This window comes from Watersipora subatra, chromosome 6, assembly GCF_963576615.1.
Source record: "Watersipora subatra chromosome 6, tzWatSuba1.1, whole genome shotgun sequence".
Lineage (NCBI taxonomy): Eukaryota > Metazoa > Bryozoa > Gymnolaemata > Cheilostomatida > Watersiporidae > Watersipora > Watersipora subatra.
The window spans coordinates 9,790,606-9,810,684 of record NC_088713.1 but is presented as its reverse complement, the minus strand read 5'-3'; the positions used below and the strand labels follow the sequence as shown (position 1 = coordinate 9,810,684).

Genomic DNA, 20,079 nt, shown 5'->3' with positions numbered 1-20,079 from the left:
CATTGCTATAACTTGACAGATTAACGACAGACAAACTTTGAGTTTTCGATCAGTTTATGTATGCATGCGTATCCACATGTACACATGTACACATACACATACACATATACGCGTACACGAGTATTCATGTGTACAAAATTCATGCATACTTCATCAGATGTATCCATGTATATATGTTAGATAATATACACTGAAATTGTTTAGTTTCATAAAGGTGTTCATACATGTGTGCACTGTATACATGTATACACTTTCATATATGTATTTATGCGCATATATATATATATATATATATATATATATATATATATATATATATATATATATATATATATATGTATGCGTATACATGTATGTAAGTGTGTAAGCATGTGTATACATGTATGTAAGTATGTAAGCATGTGTATACGTGTATGTATCTGTATATGTGTATATAGATATACATACATGTATGTATATATACTATGTATACTACATATATAACATATATTTTATATATAACATATATAAAGTTTATATAGTGTGTATATATACAAAAAACTGTGAAAAGATAGATAAATGTTACTACGCCATCCTTTATTGTGATAATGAATGCATTTATTTGCCTTCTAGTGCTTGACTTTGTACTCCACAGTTATTTGCTATGCAGTCTTTGTTCTTCCTCCTAAAACTGGAGCACAGTAGCTTATATTACCGGTGCTGGGTGTAAATACATAGGCTCTGATGCAGCTGGCTTCTGAATCACAGGGCTATGCCGAGATTGAATGAATGCATGTCGCACTTAAGGAAGCTTAGCTTACTAAATTCATCACAATAATATACTATATTGTAGTTTTTTTTAATACTGCTACTGTTATTGCTAAATTATAATGTAGTCAAATAAACTGTAATTTAATATAATACAGTTAGAATTGTATTATATTACATATTTCATATGTATCATATATGAAATATAGGAAATATATATTTTATATTTCATTTTATGATAATAAGAACGAATATTAAATTGCATAACGTGACACAAAAGGATGTGAAAAACCAAAGTGTCGTATTCTAGACAATCATTTGTTATCTTCTTCATGTAGTTGTTCGATTAGACATGGTATATGATTGTGGCGAGTGTACTATCAAATTACCTTCTCTGCTCATTTGGCTTCAGACTGTAAAAAAGAGAATTTAGAAAGGAAGATACATTTCAGGCATGATAGAGCCCTCTTACAGCTCACACTTGCATCATCATCCGCATGTTTGCTTTGTTGATGGTTGTCATATCTTTGCATATTATATTTATATTACTTTATTGGCAATAATTTTATTTTAAATATAACTGTTTTTTTTTAATTAGACCATACAACAATAGCAAAACAAAAGAAGAAAAAAGTGAAACAGTGATCATGAGATATTTGCATCTACTATTGCAGTACCTCCCTGAGATATTTGCGTTTACTATTGCGGTACCTACATGAGTTATTTGCATCTACTATTGCAGTACCTCCCTGAGCTATTTGCATCTACTATTGCGGTACCTCCCTGAGTTAGTTGTTAGTTTCTTTTAACCATCGCCGAGCTAGCTGCAGTGCTAGTTTTACTTCTGTGCATCCTCATATCATTTGTATTTTTCCTTCATTTTTTCACCGCTAATCATGTTTTCTTTTCTCAACTTATGGCTAAATAATATTTTAACCATTATATAGTGTCATTTGTATCTAAATTTTGTGTGAGTTTAAAAAGCCTTTACATTTAAAAAAGACTTTGATGACTTTTTAAAAATATTTAAGCTTGAAAACAAAGTGGGATATAAAAACATATTACGTTTTATTCAAAATGTCATGGAAATGAGAAAAAAGCAGTGATTCTCTACTGTTGTAGGCACCTATGTTCATAAGATACATAAAAAGTTGAACGTAAACATTAAATAAAATCTGTGAAATTTATTTCTACTACTGCCGTTGTTTTAAAATAAATCTGCAGAGATGGCAGTGTTTAGGTTTAACAGTAGAGAATGTGTTAGAAATAAGCAGCATAATGGATCTAGTTTAAATTCATTGAATTTACTTTTCTTTTTTGTTGTATAATGTTGTTAAAATTTTGTCAGCTCGTTTGCTTTGAGTTTCAAAACTGAAAAGTTTCAATAAATGTTGTGCCTACTGTATAGAAATTATTTTTGTGTATCACTTTTAAAAAGCTCATAAATAGATGCGATAATAAGCAAAGTTTTAATTTGTTCTTTTTTAGCACAAGAGAAGCAGTTTTGCAGTGCAAACACAAATGTTCTAAAGCATAGAGTTTACTGAAACCATTTATAGGGAACAAACAGCTTGATTTTTACTACTATTACACACTAGCCAAGCCTTTATTGACTCTTTGACCTCTAACGGCTGGTATTACAGCAGGGTGTAGGGTGTGTCAGAAAACTTAACAGTCAGAATTCCAGCATTCCATGGCTCTGTTTACAAAAGTTGTTTCTAAGTAACACCGTAAACCAATCAAATTAATTTTTTGCACAATATGTTAGACCAGCAATTTCTCTTTCATTTTTAATAGTTTTCATATTCCTTTATTAACCTCTTTCATTATTAGCACAATATCATCAACAAGTCGATACAATTCATCCGTTGGTAGCTCATAGCTGACTGTGATGCAAAGGAACTATTTTATGATACTAACTATACATTTCCAGTATATATTGAGTCATGAAATGATGATGAACATGTGATCGAGAAATATGATACTAATGTAAATGTTTTTTACGAGTTTTTAAAACCATACAGACATTTATAGTTTTAGCCCAAAAAATGGTGAAGTTCTCTTTTTTTCTGTTTGTTGAAGTTAGATGTGAGTGACCAAACTTTTTTATAAGTGTTTTATTGAACATATTTGTATTATGAGCACACTTAGATATATTCAATAAAAGTTTAAAAACTTTAGATTGCTAAACAAGTTGCCCAGGGTTGCTGGCATGCATTGACAAGAACGGCCAGGTTTCAAAAGGTTAAAGTATGTGTGGATATCGCTGCGGTTTTCTTCAAGAATATGGAGAGTAAATGGGCATGAGTTACTGACACTGTTTACACATACCCATTTAAACAAACGCATACGCCTGCTTGATAGTTCTTTGTCTGTGGACTAATCAAACACTTACCGACAAAGAGAAAGTAATCGAATCAATTCAGCCGCAGACAAAACTTTCTTCAAATGCAGTTTTAGTTCTCCTAATTGACTTGTTTTGACAAATAGACTACTATTGATTTCTTTACATACTATGTACATATTTTAATATTTAATTAGCAACTTGCTTAAAAGAGTCCATTACTGACAACTGCAAGGGTTTCGTGTTCGGTGCTAAACTTAGCTGATGCGCAGCTTTTTTGTTTCACTATATGAGCTATTTCAGAATCATCATTTTATTCGAAAAAATGAAAAAAGAGTTTTTGCACATGTTCATATACTCTGTAAAAATGCTTATGTTCTTTTTGCTTCTCAAACTTGAAAACCCACTTTTTGCTTATGGATTTCAAAAGGTTGTTCGAAATTATAATGCAACAAACATAGACTGGGACAGAGCTCTTGAAGTACATCCTATTATACCTGGTAAGTCATTAACACCACCAGTTTCTCAAATCAATATATTTAAAATAAATATGTTCTATAGTTTGCAGTTTGATTATAAATTCCTTAGACTATTTTAATCAATTTTACATATATGTAGGTTGCAAGCAGTTTTAATTATTTGAGTATTGTTGTGTGGAAGTTAAGCATATGGAATATGAATATAGCGATCAAAATCCAAAACCATTTCAGTGCTTTAAAAAATTTGTGTCACTCAGGTTTGTCAATAAGTTCCTAATAGTTACCACTTGGGTAGTAGTAACTACATGTAGTTAAGAACAATAGTTAATTTTAAATTTTAGAAAGAGGGATATGGCACAATTATAAACACACTATATTGTGCTAGATACTTTGGAAAAGGCTTGCTTTATTAAATATTAGTATTTGTTCTGCATGATAGTTTGGAACAAATCAAATGATCTCAGAAAAATATTTTAGTAACAATAACACTAAACTTGTGTAGAAAGAATACTTCACTAAACATTTTTTTCTAGCAAATATCACATGGTTGATTTGAAACACTCAAAAAATTTTGAGTCGTGAAGACCCTATCATCTCTTGAAGCGAATACTTGTCATTAACCCAAGCGCAACTTGGGTTTTAATTTCTTTTCAATCAGGTAGCCAACAGTCCATTTGTAGAGCTTTAATGCAATTTGCCACACCATTTTCATGACAGCATTCTATAAATAAGTGCAATAATGGGAGGTGTCTTTATTGCATCTGAAAAGGCATTCTAGTTTTCCAGTTGGATAGGCGTTTAAAAAATTTTTTTTTTAAACAGACTAGATTGGAAACCAAGTATGTTAAGTGCAGGGCAGAAAGCGCAAAGAGTATGCATGGAAAGTTTGAACAAAGTCTTCATCATAAATGAGCCATGCAAAAAGCATTAACAAAGGAAAAACCTCACACTGGATTTGAACTCTCAAACATCAGTCTGCAGACAGACTCACTAAAATCTGAGCCATGCTGCTACTTTTTCTTACTTTTCAATAATTGAATACACATTATTCACACAACTATTTTCTATAGTGATTGTGTTCTAATCAGCAGTAAAATAAATAAACTACAGACTAATAAACACACAATGATAATATAGATTGTTAGTTATTAACACATCGTGATAATAATCGTTTACATACAATGTAATTTAACGACTTTACCAGGATTTTATCAAATAAATTCGACCTCCTTTTTAAGTACAAAAAGTCTAGTTCTTGATAGTAATACTAGTTTTTTTAAATAAAAATTTTTCATGACCAAATGTACAATTAGGTTTTTCATGAACTTGAAAACATTAGGACTACAAAGTATAAGTTTTGGGTTTGTTTATCAGCTAATATATGTATTATATTTTGCTATTTCTGTATTTGGCAGTTGAATTAAATTTATTGGCAAAAAGCCTAATTTGAATTTATCTAAATTTAAAGGAACTTCAGTGACCTTTCATTGCTCTACTTGGAGCAAGCCACTTGTTCGACTCTGAATAATACGTTTGTAATAATTTACTGAGAATTGGTTAGAATATGCCCATTGATGCAACTGTTCCCATGGAAGATTTTTGGGTTCTGCTTATCCGGTCTTGATGACTTCTCTAAAAATAAAAAAGCTTTGCTTCTTGCCTTCCTAAAGCCGATTGATCATTCTCTCAGCCAGGCCAGTCTCTTTTCAGCCCGGTGCTGCTAAACTGTTTCTATCTTGCCCCAAAAGGCCAGAATCTTCTTTTCGCTGGTGGAGCAGGACTGAAGTTGGCTAAGCTGCTGGTTGTTTGGTCAAGCTAATACTCTCCCAGCGTCTTCCACATAAATATAAAAACATCATTTTTTAATTAATCTAATAGAACATTCTGTCAGGTATCTATAGCTCCAGTTTTAGCAAACAGTTCACTCATTGGTCTTTTTCACAGCACGCTTTCAGAGCAAGTAGAAATGTACTGTATTACCTTCATTTAGGCGTTACAATGTAGTATTTTTTCAACACTTGTTCTAGGATGGCGTTTTATTAGAGGTGACATTCAAATAGGGGTCTTATGGCAGCTCTGGTCGATTGACTACAAATATTATGTCGATTTGTGCTTTTAGGTGCTCCCGGACTGAGCCAATGCTCCCAATACTGTTTTGAACACACGGACTGTCGTTCTGCAGTTATAAATTCAGACACCAACGAGTGTACACTTTTTCCAAACAAGTTTTCGCAAGACCCCGCTGAGGCTCTTTCTAACTTTATCTACCTGATGGATCAGTGCAAAAATTGGCAGGCTGCCCCAAATGTATGGATGCGTAAATGTGTAATAATGCATATCCAGATGCAATTTATATGATTTGCTAGCTTATTCAATAGGGTTTCGACTAGAACAAAATTTCCTGACAAGAATTCCTATCAGCTCAATGGCTGAAAACAAAAATATTGCATGTAAAATATACATTTTTCAGCTCATGTTATGTCATGAAGAAGCATATTTATCCTAACAACAGAAGTGTCCGTATGTTCAAAGGTTCATTTGTCTAATCTCAAGGTTAAAAGCTAAAAAAATTGTTTTATTTAGGATTTGATTCTCTCCTCATCTCTCTACGCATCCCTCGCTTGTCATTTTCCGTATCCTCTTGTCTCATTTCATCCCTTTGTCTATCTTTATTTTTCTCTATCTTCATCACTCACCGTCTTTTCCTCTCTCTCATTTTCTCTGCAATTCTGACAGTAATGGAGAAAAAAAGAGAGAGACATAAATTTTGCCCTTTTGACCTTTGCTCTCTTGCTCTTTTGCTCTCCTGCTCTTTTGCTCGCTCTCTCTCTCTTTCTCTCTCTCTCTTTCTCTCTTGCTCTCTCGCTCTCTCGCTCTCCCGCTCTCTCTCTCTCTTTCTATCTCTTTCTCGCTCTCTCTCTCGCTCTCGCTTTCGCTCTTTTGCTGTTTTCAAAAGTCTCTAGAGTAAAATTTTATCTTGCATATCAGTGCTTGTATACCAGCTGTATATGAGTAGAGCTCTAGCAACTGCGCAAACCAAACACATTTTGGGCTTCAACAACGATGGTCTTCATAGTTATTCTTTGACTTTTATTGATATATCTAAAATCTTATCACGGCACACTACATTCCCAGTGTACTAACTTTGCATAATCTATCGTTTTCTATAATGGTTCACTAGGCTTGAGCTTTATGTTGTTTTTATGCTTTTCCAGCCATTGTGAAGTTAGCTGCTCACTAAAAAAAAAATTATTTTGATTGGAACAATTCAGCTAATTAAATATAATATAATATTAGATATAATACTTTATACAAACAATTATATTCATGGGCTCTTACCCATATGCGAATAAACGTGTTAGCAATGGGAACATTTAAAATCTGTTAGCAAATTATTTGCAAATTACATTTGGAAATCATTAAATTTTTATCTTTAGATAAAAGTTTATCACAAGCAGGAGACTAAAGAGCATAAACACTTTATGCCCTGTAGTGCATCCATTATTTTAGCAGCACAGTATTTTATAAAATTATTACTAAATACTACTTTTCAACAGTAAAATTATATTAATATGAATTTTTTTTTCAACAGTGTATTGTTTTAAAAAAAATGTTCACTAACTAATAATAAATTAAAATTTAAAAGTAAAAAAAACGTTTTTATTAAAAAACTCATTAAAGCTGATTGTAGATAAATGTCATTGTTGATTGGCGGAGTATTAATTTCATGACGTATGCTTCTCTCTTTTCTTATTCTGCTTAAAATTTTAGAGCTGCTGCAAGTTTGGAGCAATCACATGCATGCCCCGAGGTTACACCCTGTACAAAGGTAGGCTGTGGAACAATCTTGTTGCATTTAAAAGCAGTATTTGATGCACTAAAGACAAACTCATATCTGTAAAAGCTGCAACAATTTCTCTCGATAGACGTAACCAATTTTATACGCTTTCATAGACAGTTTTATGCTTATTTAAATAAGTGTATACAATTTCCGACTGCATTTTGTTATTTTATTGATACATCTAACCCTCGCGATATGATATGAAAACTATGATGATTATGATATAATATGAGATACTGTGAAAACTATGGTTCTAAACAAACAAACAAACATTTAAGCCAAGTTTCTTCGAATCGCTGCTGCCCACATATAGACTATTTAAACTATGCTTTACTTCTTCATGTTGACTGTTTCTTTTATTTATGTTGGCTGTTTAACAATACGTCCAATTTTTACAAAAGTGTATTTAATCCTGCCTTTTTTAGCTTGCTTTTTAAAAATTTGAACACGCCAGCAATCGTTATGGTACCTCAAGACCGGTTCAACCTATATCGCCGTAACTCGCCTTTGATGCCACAATACTTCAGTGATAAAATTGTTTACCCTACCATAATCACATGCTGTAGTTTGCTCTCAATTTCCACATTGTTTTAAATTTCTCTTGAAAAACGATTTTACTGTCTTGTGTTAGAATCAAATACTAGCCCTGAAGCAATTATTACAAACCTAAATATTTAGACCATGCTCTCCGTGACAGTTTATCTTTGTCGTAAAGATGAGGGACATTGTACAGGCTGTCATTGATGCTCGGCAGCATATTTAAAAAATCTTACATTTGCAAATTTTCCAATATACCTTGCGCTGCTTCATTGACGCCATTGGTTCACCGCGTACTTATACGATGATGACGGCCAATCGGAAAGCACTGACCTACAATGTTGGTGTTATTCAGAGTGAACCAGACTCTAAAATACATGTGGGTAAAATTTGCATAATCCTTTTTTATTATGTTTATTTTCTTTGCATTTTCCATTTGTTTTAACCGAAATATCCTGGCAGTCATGTGGACCGTAAGAATTGCCAAAGACTTTTTTTCATTTCAAATCAATATCCTGTGGGTAGGTGATTAATGAGCTAGTTCTCAGAACTCAGATAGAGTTTCAACACCAAACATTTTAGTGACTTGTTGTAAGATGAAAGGAAATCCATATAAAGTTTAACCACGATCAGCCAAAAAATTATGAGAACCCACAGCGTTTTCTGGGACCGACAGACATGCGAGATGACATTGCATAATGGTTAATATAGACTGAGCACTTGTTAAAATTTGTGTTTGACAAAAAACTTGACATTTATCATATGCAAATCCAAAAATAAAAAGCAACCAAAACAAAATATAAGTAAAACACAAAATAAAATTGAAGATAGGAATTATAATCATTTTGTGGCTAGAGAGCTTAATTGCTTTTCAGAGCTTTTATTATTTGTAACTTCTCAGACTGTCAAGATGCCTTTGAAAAGGGAGAAAGACAATCAGGAGAAGTTTATTATCTTAGCCCACCAGCTAAAGCGAAAGCAGCAGTCAAGGCCGTTTGCATATTTGATGGATTTCAGGGATGGAACCTAATCCAGAGGAGAATAAATGGAACTACCAGTTTTAACCAGTCATATCATAAGTACCACATAGGATTTGGTGACATGAGAAACGAATATTGGATTGGTAAATATATATTTTGCACACATATTTTTAAATTTTCAAATAAATTACTGATACCTTGTTTTGTTATACACAAAATTTTAAGTAAATGTAACTCTTTCCTTACAGATTTTTTTTCTTTAGAATGTGGTTAAATTTCTAAATTTTTATTATCTCTGAAATGAACCGCCACTCTTACTACATTTTGCAATTACCAATCCAATTGTCATGAAATATAAATGAAAATCATCAGTAAATTTATTTCCACAAGTTTAATTAATTTTAATAAGTATAATTAGCAGTAGTCATATCTTCAATTTTTTTTAAATTTGACTTTGAAAAATTAAAATCCTTCACTAAACTATTTTTCCTTAATTTGTGTTTTTTCAAAGCATTAGCTACAGCAAAAACACAGTCACCATCACAATCTTACGAGTCACTACCCTTTTACTATTAAACAAGAAACCAGTGTCTCAGCGAGATGAAATATTTGCAGCTTTTTTTGCACCTAATCACAAAATCTTTTTTTCAAACAGCATTCATCTGGACAAAAAAGCACTAAATCAAACTATTGATTTAATATTTTTAGTTTTGAATATTGGTCACGATATTTGAAATTTTTTTATTTAGAAAAAGGAACTATTAATGACTAAAACCATCTGACTTATTTTGCGAATTCAGGCATTTTATTCCATATGGAATAAATCATGTACATGTTACCAAATAGCCACGATGTAGCCAACAAGTTGAAAACTACTTACGATGAGTAAGTAAATGACATAAAATAAATGAAATTGTTTTTCATCAGCATGCTGAAAATTCTAACAGAAGACGTATGTTTGTTTTTGCAGGTTTATTAGGCATGAGGTTTCTGAGTCTCACTAACAAATTCTTAACTGTCCATCTGGAATCTCATGATGGAGAATGGAGAACAGCGAATTATTCCAACTTTTACATCGATGGATATGTTCAAAACTACACCGCTCATGTAAATGCTTTGATTATTTTTGAGGAGTTTATATCTTAAATATTAGGTCAATTTTGTAAAAGTTCAAAAAATCTTAAAGGTAGGCAAAGGGTTAGTTTTACTGTTAAAAGTTAACTTACTCAAAACTTTAGTAGATTTTACTGGAAACTGTCAACATTTTTCTTTGTGTTTTAAGGACAAAATTACACAAAATTTAAGTTTGTTCTATCCTTGACTTTTTTAAATTTAAAAATAAACCTACACAAAACTTATGTAGTTCTTTTCTGAAAGTATCAATATTTTACTTTATATTTCGAGGATAAGCTTACCCAAGTTTTAGTAGTTTTTATTAGAGTATCAATATTTTTTATCATTTGCGACGGTTGTTGATGTTTGAAATGATCTGACTGCCAAGGTGCTTCAAGATTAAAATCAACTAAAACTTCATTGCAATTAAAATACTCAAATGAAAAATGTTTGCGAAATCATGTCACAAGTTGTTATCATTGCGATAGTTGATATTGACTATTGCTTCCAAGTCGCAGCGTTACATGTCTCTATTTTGGCGGTTTCTTTGCATTTATTATAGATGTCACAGTTACACTTTTGTTTGATCAGAGCCTTTCAACTGAGACCAAATTTTATCAATTTCAATCCATAAACATTTTGGTAATCAGATCAATTTATAAACTTAGAAAGAATTGCACGTGAAACAAAAGTTCTGATAAAATTTACTAAAATTTTTGCAAGGTCGTTTTAAAGTAAGTCAAAAGAATTAGTAATAAACTTGAACAAAAATATATATTTACTTTTGAAAATTAGATAGTTTTTTCTACTAATGCTCAACATCGTTAAGCTGAAGAAATCATATAGGAGTCAATCAGATTGATTCATAAAAAATGTTTTCTGTGATACCTAAACTCATGTCATACACCGTGTTGGGCTATCACTTTTTCACCTGCACCTCATGTCATTCACCATGTTGGACTAGTACTCTATCGCCTGCACCTCATGTCATTCACATTGTTGGACTAGCACTCTTTCACCTGCACCTCATGTCATTCACCATGTTGGACTAGCACTCTTTCACCTGCACCTCGTGTCATTCACCTTGTTGGACTAGTACTCTATCGCCTGCACCTCATGTCATTCACCTTGTTGGACTAGCACTCCTTCACCTGCACCTCATGTCATTCACCATGTTGGACTAGCACTCTTTCACCTGCACCTCATGTCATTCACCATGTTGGACTAGCACTCTATTACCTGCACCTCGTGTCATTCACCTTGTTGGACTAGTACTCTATCGCCTGCACCTCATGTCATTCACATTGTTGGACTAGCACTCTTTCACCTGCACCTCATGTCATTCACCATGTTGGACTAGCACTCTTTCACCTGCACCTCATGTCATTCACCATGTTGGACTAGCACTCTATTACCTGCACCTCGTGTCATTCACCTTGTTGGACTAGTACTCTATCGCCTGCACCTCATGTCATTCACCTTGTTGGACTAGCACTCTTTCACCTGCACCTCATGTCATTCACCTTGTTGGACTAGCACTCTTTCACCTGCGCTAACCAAGTAATATTTAGTAAAAGAAATAACAGTGCTTCATAATTAGCAAAATAAATTATAAGAGAAAATAGTTGTTGTAAAGTTACAGACTGCCAGAGCTCCTAAAGCTTTGTAGATTGAAAGTCTACAAATGTAGATTTTTAATGCAAAAGACGGTTGACAGGTAGCAATGGAATCAAATGAATCCAGCGGTAGAGCAGTAAATATTGATTAGCTTTTTACAAAGGTGTATCAATCAATAAACTCCTTAAGTAGAACAGCTGAGAGAGCGCTTCATCAGACTGTGTAATCAGCTATTGTAAACTCAGTATGTCATGAGCAAAATTTTCATTCTATATGAATAATAATTTGTCAGCACATTATGTTAGAAGGCCTAGAATTTGTTATAGCAATTATGTATTCACAGTGACCAGTCGTAGCAGATGCATCACAACTATAGAAAGTTCATTAATTGTAGATAAATGGACTTCTGATGATTTTCTATTAAATAATATGTTTAGTGAGATTGTTTAATCTATTTCTAGCAGTAAAATTAATTCCATTAGCTGTAATAGTATTGGTAGCTCCTATGACTCAGAGCCTGCTTATGTTGTTGCTTGTGGTAGTAGGGGAAGGAGCCAAAAAATTTTCCAAGCTTGTTCCAAATTTTAACCTTTTTATGACATCAGCTAACATAAAGTTTTAGGCCGATTAGAAAGTTATTCTATCAAATGGCAGTTGAACATTGATAATCAGAGTCCTAATCAAGTTGGCTGCTATCTGCACCTCTCAATCACCTTTTCAATTTTTAAAATAATGTATAAGATTATATAACATTTAATAATATATAACTATTATTATTACATTAAATTTATTAAAACATCAAATTTAATAATACATAGAATTCAATATAATATATTATTAAAGCATATATAACATATAATAATATATAAAATTTAACAATACATAACATTTAATGATATATATTATTTACTAATATATAACATTTAATAAAATATAGCATTTAATAATATACAACATTTAATAATAAACAACATTTAATAATATGTAACATTTGATAATATGTATCATTTAATATTATTTAACAATTAGTAATATATAAGCTTTATTATTACATAAAATTTAATAAAACTTAAAATTTAATAATACATAGAATTCAATATTATATATTATTAAAGAATATATAACATTTAACAATACATAACATTTAATGACATGTAATATTTAATAATATGTAACATTTAATAATATGTAGCATTCAATAATATATATCATTTGATATTATATAACATTGAATAATATAAAACATTTAATAATATATAACACCTAATAGCGCACATGGTTTTCGCACATGAAGATATTTTATGGTGCGTACAACTGCCATTATACTAGGGATAGATGTATGGTCAAGTATATAGTTTTACTAGGTGAATGCTTGTAATGGCATTTAACGACTAATAAAACCCTTGTGCGATAAAAAAATAATTATCCAATAAAGCTGAGTAATTCAAGCTAGCAGCTTAAGAGAGCTATAAATAAATTTTAAACTAGTAAATTACCTTACTATAATAAGAGCTGTGTTGCATTACGCGTCATTTTCTCCCATTATAATCTTCAAGCATGGTAGCATTAACCAATTTTGTTTTGGAAGTGCTTCGAGCGAGCGTAATTTAGCTGGCGTAATAAGTATAGGCACCAATATTCCATTGTAAAGCAATGTATCGAGTGGTGAGCATACCTGTTAGTAAACATGGATGTTGTGATGTTCAAATTAAAAAAACGCGTATGTTTTGTTTCTATAATTTTATTGGCATAAATGGACGCAAGAACACTAGACAGACAAACACTAAGGTCTGTTTACATATATAAACAAATTACTCTTCAACCTATGGTAATGAAAAATTACTTAATGAATTTGGATAATTTACCTCGTAAGCTAGTAGTGCAAAGTTCTACTAAGGCAATAGCAGTTTTTTATGCCAGTTTAATACCCGCAATTATGTTATGCTTGTTATGCTCTTGTTAATAACCTAAAGCAATGAAAGTGTGAGCATGTTAACCTATTTTGGTTATTAACTTAACCATAACCATTATTTGTTACGGTTAGTTGAACGCTAATCATGAAGTGGTTTAAATTACTAGTTTTCAGAACTTAAGGTACTGAGATCAAATCCTAGGTAAATCAGATTTTTAATGTTTGTTTTTATTTGCTAGATGTTGGCACAGGAAAAACCAACTAACAAAAAAACCCTGAAATTTAATATATACCTGCAAATGAGTATGTTTCAGGCGATTTCACTTTGACTTTAGATAGAGGGATACTCAGGTGATGCCGGTGATGCCTTGTTGGCTACAGATAACAGCATAAACGGGCAACAATTTAGTGCATATGATAAAGATAATGATGCCAGTGATGATGAAAACTGTGCTGCCAAGTATCAAGGTAACTGTAAAACAAAGTCATAATTCTGAAGTCAACTTCAGGACTAGCAAGTAGATTTCTCCAACTTTTCAAAGTATTTACATGTAAATGTACTTTTGGGTCATGTTTATGAAAACTAAGCTCCTGAAACAATGTTTTCAAGGTTAGTTGTCTAAGCAGAATCACTGCGTTTTCGGTCATCTGAAGCAGCAGTTTTGTGCAAATAGTAGAATTCTTATTCATGTTTGACCATGACCTCTAAGAAAACTAGTTCTGACCAGTCATTGAATTATATGCATGATCATTAGCAAATGGCAGCTGGCAAAAATCTGAAAAAATTGAGCCTTTCACATGAAACATCTGTATATATATATATATATATATATATGTATTATTTTATTGACAATAACTTAATTTCACGAATAAAAAAAAATTTCAAATTAGGTAGTATAATAATAGTAAAATAATAAAAAAAAGGAAAAAAGCCGCATGTAGCTATTAATTTTGAATAAATAGTTCTGACAAATAGTGTTAAAATGCCTTTCTTTGCTAAGAGAATGGATATTAGGTAGAAGATTGTTAAAGCAGTAAAGATTTATATGACACAAAATGATTTATGTCTGTCGGTCTGCTTAAAGTTACAGTTGCAAATTAGAGATAAAAAAGCAAAAATTGTCACAGAAAAAAAATAATTTGTCAGAAAATTCCATGGGTGCGAATCCTTTTACGTGATATGGAATTCTATCCCATGACTTACAGCGCAGCCTCCGGGTACACTGACCCCAGCACCGATCATTTAATTCAGAACTTTAGCCATTATTATGCAAATAGTGATTTTCTGTGTTTTATTGGTACACCTGAAAATATTTCATCTCACACCAGACTGCCAGGGCCAGTAGTAGTTACTAGATTGTTAAAAACCAATAGAAAACCGTCAAGGCAAGTATTTTTTAATAGTACAGTACACCCTTTACTGATACGATAAAACCATTACTGACAGCGCAAAAACTACCAGCAAAATTATTTCAACCTTTCAAGCCTAATGGCAGATATTTCGGCAATGCGAAAACGGTGTGTCAGAATCCGTATATGCTGGAATACTGACATCGAAATTGCTCTGTATACAAAAGCTGTTTTTAAGTGAGAGAAAAAGCCTAATAAATTGACTTTGGCAAAAGGGTTAGAAGGAATTTTTAATTTTTGTTTTTAGTCCTTTTCAAATATATCTTTCTATACTTTTTTGTTATACAAACAATTTTACTGGAGCAATATCGCGAAAAAGACCGACACGACATGGTTGTTGGTATGTTATGAAGGATTGTGATAAAGATGAAGGATTATATGATGCTATAATTTTGCAGAATCGGGTTATTTTGAGTCACCAAACAATGATGAACGTATTGTCGGTAGACACGATGCTACTCTAAAGGTTTTTAGAAGTTTTTAAATTTTACAGAACTTTTTTGTTTATAAAAAAATAAAACTTTTTTTTAATTTTTTTTACATTTGTTGTGTGTTGCTGGACTATCTACTAGTTTTTATCAGTTATTATTAAATTATTAGCATATTATGGTTATTCATAAAAGATTAAAAACTTCCTATTGCTCGAGAACTTTTGCGGAGATGCTGAAACATGTCAGCATCAACATTATTGCTTTAAACCATGAAAACATAGTTCCGTAAAACCTTTGTTTAAACGTCATGTCACTTCATTTTTCAGACCTTCAATTAGAGTCGCCCTTTATTAGAGGTGACGTTCAATTAAAAGGGGAGGGGTTAAAATATGGGTTTGTTTATGTATGCATTTTAGCCAGGTTGTTCAACCTGTGCATAGTCTAACAGGATCTTTAAAAATCAACTTCAGTTATGTGTGGTCTCAAATGGATGTTTTACAACTGGAACACACGCAAATGGCCATCTTATTCATTCCTATTTCTCTAAATGTTATCTTCAAAACTAGTTCTTGCTATATGCCATATGTTGGTGTTAATACCAAACTACTTCAGTAATCATATGTTATAACAATGTTCACTCTTTTTCAAACCCATCTGAAATTAAAACAGCAAAATGTTTACTTCATACTGTATTTATCATATGATGCAGTCATGAAACTAATAAAGTACTAGTATTGCAGTAACTGTCATGGGAAAAAAATCAATTTAGTAATCTGTGCTGGCCAATCACTATTGCCAACGAGGTGAACATTGCACAAGCTGTTGTTGATGACTGGTAAACTACTGAGACTCTTTGACAGCTGCCATCATTCTCGAGGTATTCATGTTGTATCAACCATGCCATCTGTTAAAGGCACACATAATTTTCAAATAATTTCTGAGAGGAAAACCCAGAATACCACAATTTTGTAGGAACCGGCCTCAGCTTCCCCTTTTGTTTTTACAAACAATAAAATTGTGATATTCTAGTTCATTATTTGTTAGCTTTTTCATGTAGTGTTATGGCGGTTTTTCAGCATAGATGGCATATTATTAGCGCTTAAATTCAGATAAGATAATTGGTCATATTCATAAAATGTATCATATTTATAAAAATAATTGTCAAGATTATTTAATTTCACGTTTAACATTTAACTAAATATTTCATATATTTTAAACAATCTGTTAAAACTAACCATTCTTTTGCAGACGATATATGTTTTTATTGCCATATCCCAATTGGTCATTTGGCATATTTGTCTGTTAGTTTGCGTAAACTCTAAGCAATGTCACAATTTTTGCCAATTTTTTACCAACTTCATGCGTATGCTTCATGCCTTCTGTCTGGTTACTAAAATATTGTGTTTTAAAACTCAGACTGGTTCTTGTGAACCATTTTTTAAACCACTCCATTGGGTTATTTGAGTTAAAGTTCAAACAATCTAATCAAAAAAGTAAGAAATATTGGGTATCAATTGACTCATGGCTCATACTTGATATTGCTTCACTGTATGGTAAATGCATTGTATATATTGCATGTAAGTTATTTCCAATTTTAAAATTTTGGTTTTTTTCTGTCATGCATTGTCTAGAAACTAAGAAACCTAGCGGTTTGAACTGAGTGAACGATAAACAATTCGCTGCACAATTCCTATAAAAGTGCCATCAGAGTTACAAAATAAGCATGTAACCTTGTCCTGCCTTAGCTCTTTGTCTGTTCTTTACATTTGGGCATCTCGATAGTCACTGAGGTCCCTTGCTATTAGGCTTAAACAAGTTTAACAAAGGATCAAATACTCAATGTTCTTATCCGTTCACAGTTTCCACTTGCACCAAAATGAAACTGGTATTATAGCCAGTATTTTAGAAATAGCATACAAAGGAATTGTGTTTGATTAAAATGTTTCTTCAAGCAAGAACTTGTTGTCAAATGGCATGTTCAGTGACTGACCTATGCTAATCATACTTGGACTTGATTATAAATGCCTTAAAAAATGTTTAACAAGCAAAATCAAGAAGGCTTGACAGACAGACAGACAGACAGACAAAAAGATTTATGTAAGAATATGTAAAACTATGTGAAGGTAACTTGAGAAAAAAACATATAGAAAAATGTTGTGAATTTGATCAGAAATTATTGGTATTTTACTATCATTTGCAATTGTTTCTTTTATGTTTGGGTTGCTTGGAATGCCAAGACGTTTTAAGATTAGAGTTGACAAAACTTGGTCTTGATTAAACGCTCAGAGGAACAATATGTGTGAAACGACGTGAAACGGTGCTTTTGCATTCAAGTCGCATTGATACATATATCTATGCTGTCAGTCTCTATGCAATTAAAGATGCCATAATCACACTTTCAAATTGTGGCTGTCAGATCACCTCAAACATCAAAACAGTCCCACATAATAGAAAAGTACTGATTTTTATGATAAAATTTGTTAAGAATATGTGCAAGCTCATCTTTAACTCTATCACTGCCATAAGAGCATTTATGCGTAATCTATAGTCGACTGCCATATGCTCAGTTTTGTGACTTTCCGAGAAATTGCTTAGTAACTAACTATTATTATCCGTTGATAACATAACCAACGATCTCTGGGATTTTTATGGTATTGACAGTTTTGTTTTAACATTTATCTATAAAATCTGCTTTAAATCAAAAAGCAATTTTAAATTTCAGTCTGAGAACCGTTAACTTGAAAACGGGTATTTTTCCTTTCTGTTGTACAAATTATTTAATGCTATTATGGTTTTCGTAAGTACATGTATCTCCCAAGCTAGTAGAAAACAGAGAATTAATTATGTTGATGACATTATAGCCATCTTGCATTCAGATTTTTGTTCTTACACAAAAATTAAACTAGCAGCACTAACTCTGACGGTGGTAAAGTAATAGTCTTGTAAGAGTAACAAACATCGTAAATGAATGTTTTAGCTTTGTCGCAATCGTAACTTCAAATGGCTTTAGCTATGCCCAAGGTGTAGGGACATTTAATTGATTGCATAGCACTATTTGGTAACATTTTGGCAAAATAAAATCTATAACAAAAATGTTTTAGATAGAAGTTCAGGTCGGAAAAAATTGTATGCATATGAACTAAAATCAGCAATTTTGGTAAAATGGCTAGCAGTAGGCCAATAGCTAAATTATTTGTACATGGATGGAACTGAAATGGTTAAAAGCTAAATTTAAACATTACAAAAAAATCATAGAAAATAGAAAAAAAGGCGCTAGATTCATATATTTCAAACAGTAACAACTAAAAATATTGATCAGTATATGACAATCTATTATTTTAGGGGGCTTCTGGTACAATAACTGTTCTTCATCCAGCATTAATGGACCTTACCAGTCTAATGGAACCATTCAAAGACCTGGATTAGGAATGACTTGGACTCCATGGAAAGGTCCATGGTACTCTCTGAAAACTGTATATATACTTCTCGGCAGATAGCAGATGCTGATGATAATCTGTCACTTTACCGTATTTCAAGAGAATCATGTGGTTACTTACCTGACATTACCCTTGATCATATTTGTAAAAATATTAGACAATTGAGGAAAAGTTCTGGTCTTCAAAAAGTTAAATTGTGGTGTTTTTGACTCGTTAGCAAATTGGGTTTGTTAACATTAATATTTTGAGATTTTAACCACTTTTTAGCTCTTCTTTTCAACACTTATTGTTTTTTGCATGTTTGTAACATAAAGTTCAAAACAGTCGTTTGTAGTTTTGAAACTTTCATTTCCTTTTTCGCTAGCAATGCTGGAATTTCTGACTTTTCACTCATTTCCAGAGTGACTGTTTTTTTCTGTTTAAATATTATTTTAAAACTTGACAAGTTATCATGAAGATAGTACTGGTTATTTTATCAAACTTGGCTGCCAAAGTCTTGAAACACAACAAAGCAGAAGACTCAAGCAAAAACTATTGTCATTAATTTGTTGATGTGCGTTTTCTTTAGCTTTTAAACTTTTGATTAGGAGAAAAATAATTGAATGCCTTTTTACACTTTTAAAGATTTTCAAAGTCTGCCACATAACTGTTATACTTTGTTTTGTTATTATTTTGTAGTGAATGTTGAAATTTTGCCATTATGTAATGATTGATGTTATTATTATGTAACAATTGATGTTATTAATTATCTGTCTCATGAAGGAAGATTAAATATACGTAAAGTGAAACAAAGAATCATTAAAAATTGACACGTTTGCTGGTGCTTTTTCTCATCATCTTTCTTATTTGCCATTTATTCTAGAGACCTGCTCGCAAATTATGAAGTAAATTCTGGCTTCCCCTGACCAGATTTAGCTTCTCAACAGAGAGATTATGGTATTCAGTAAGCACGAGCAGGTCCAGACATGCTAGCATTTTAATCTGTTGCAGGGGCTGGCTAATAAATAGGTTTGTTTATTTTTGCCATAAGAAGGGTGATCATTTCAGCCTCATCTCTGCCTGACATTTAGCCACATCAGGGAGAGATGAGCCAGCATCTGAATGAAATATTTGTATGAGAAGATAACTCTAATTGAAATTTTGTTATTTATTCTATATTGAAGCAGGTCTTCTGATCTTAGTATTAACAACATCATGTTGACTGTAAAAGTACTTAGAATAGCAAAATTAT

General features: G+C 32.0%; 1 protein-coding gene across 1 annotated transcript; it reads left to right on the top strand.

Annotated features, from left to right (window-relative positions):
- Window positions 1-8,255: 8,255 nt before the first annotated feature.
- On the top strand, window positions 8,256-18,908 carry LOC137398015 (fibrinogen-like protein 1). The gene is made up of 5 exons (XM_068084114.1): window positions 8,256-8,331; window positions 8,850-9,071; window positions 9,899-10,035; window positions 13,906-14,038; window positions 18,754-18,908. The coding sequence occupies exons 1-5, from the start codon at window positions 8,256-8,258 to the stop codon at window positions 18,906-18,908; spliced, it is 723 nt and encodes a 240-aa protein (XP_067940215.1).
- The last annotated feature ends 1,171 nt before the right edge of the window (window positions 18,909-20,079 follow it).

Excerpts from the sequence above, each read along its gene's own strand:
- LOC137398015 (XM_068084114.1), top strand. The coding sequence starts at position 8,256 with ATGACGGCCAATCGGAAAGCACTGACCTACAATGTTGGTGTTATTCAG. Across the intron at positions 9,072-9,898 it reads GAGAAACGAATATTGGATTG|GTTTATTAGGCATGAGGTTT; the intron begins GTAAATATATAT and ends TTGTTTTTGCAG. Across the intron at positions 14,039-18,753 it reads CTGTGCTGCCAAGTATCAAG|GGGGCTTCTGGTACAATAAC; the intron begins GTAACTGTAAAA and ends CTATTATTTTAG.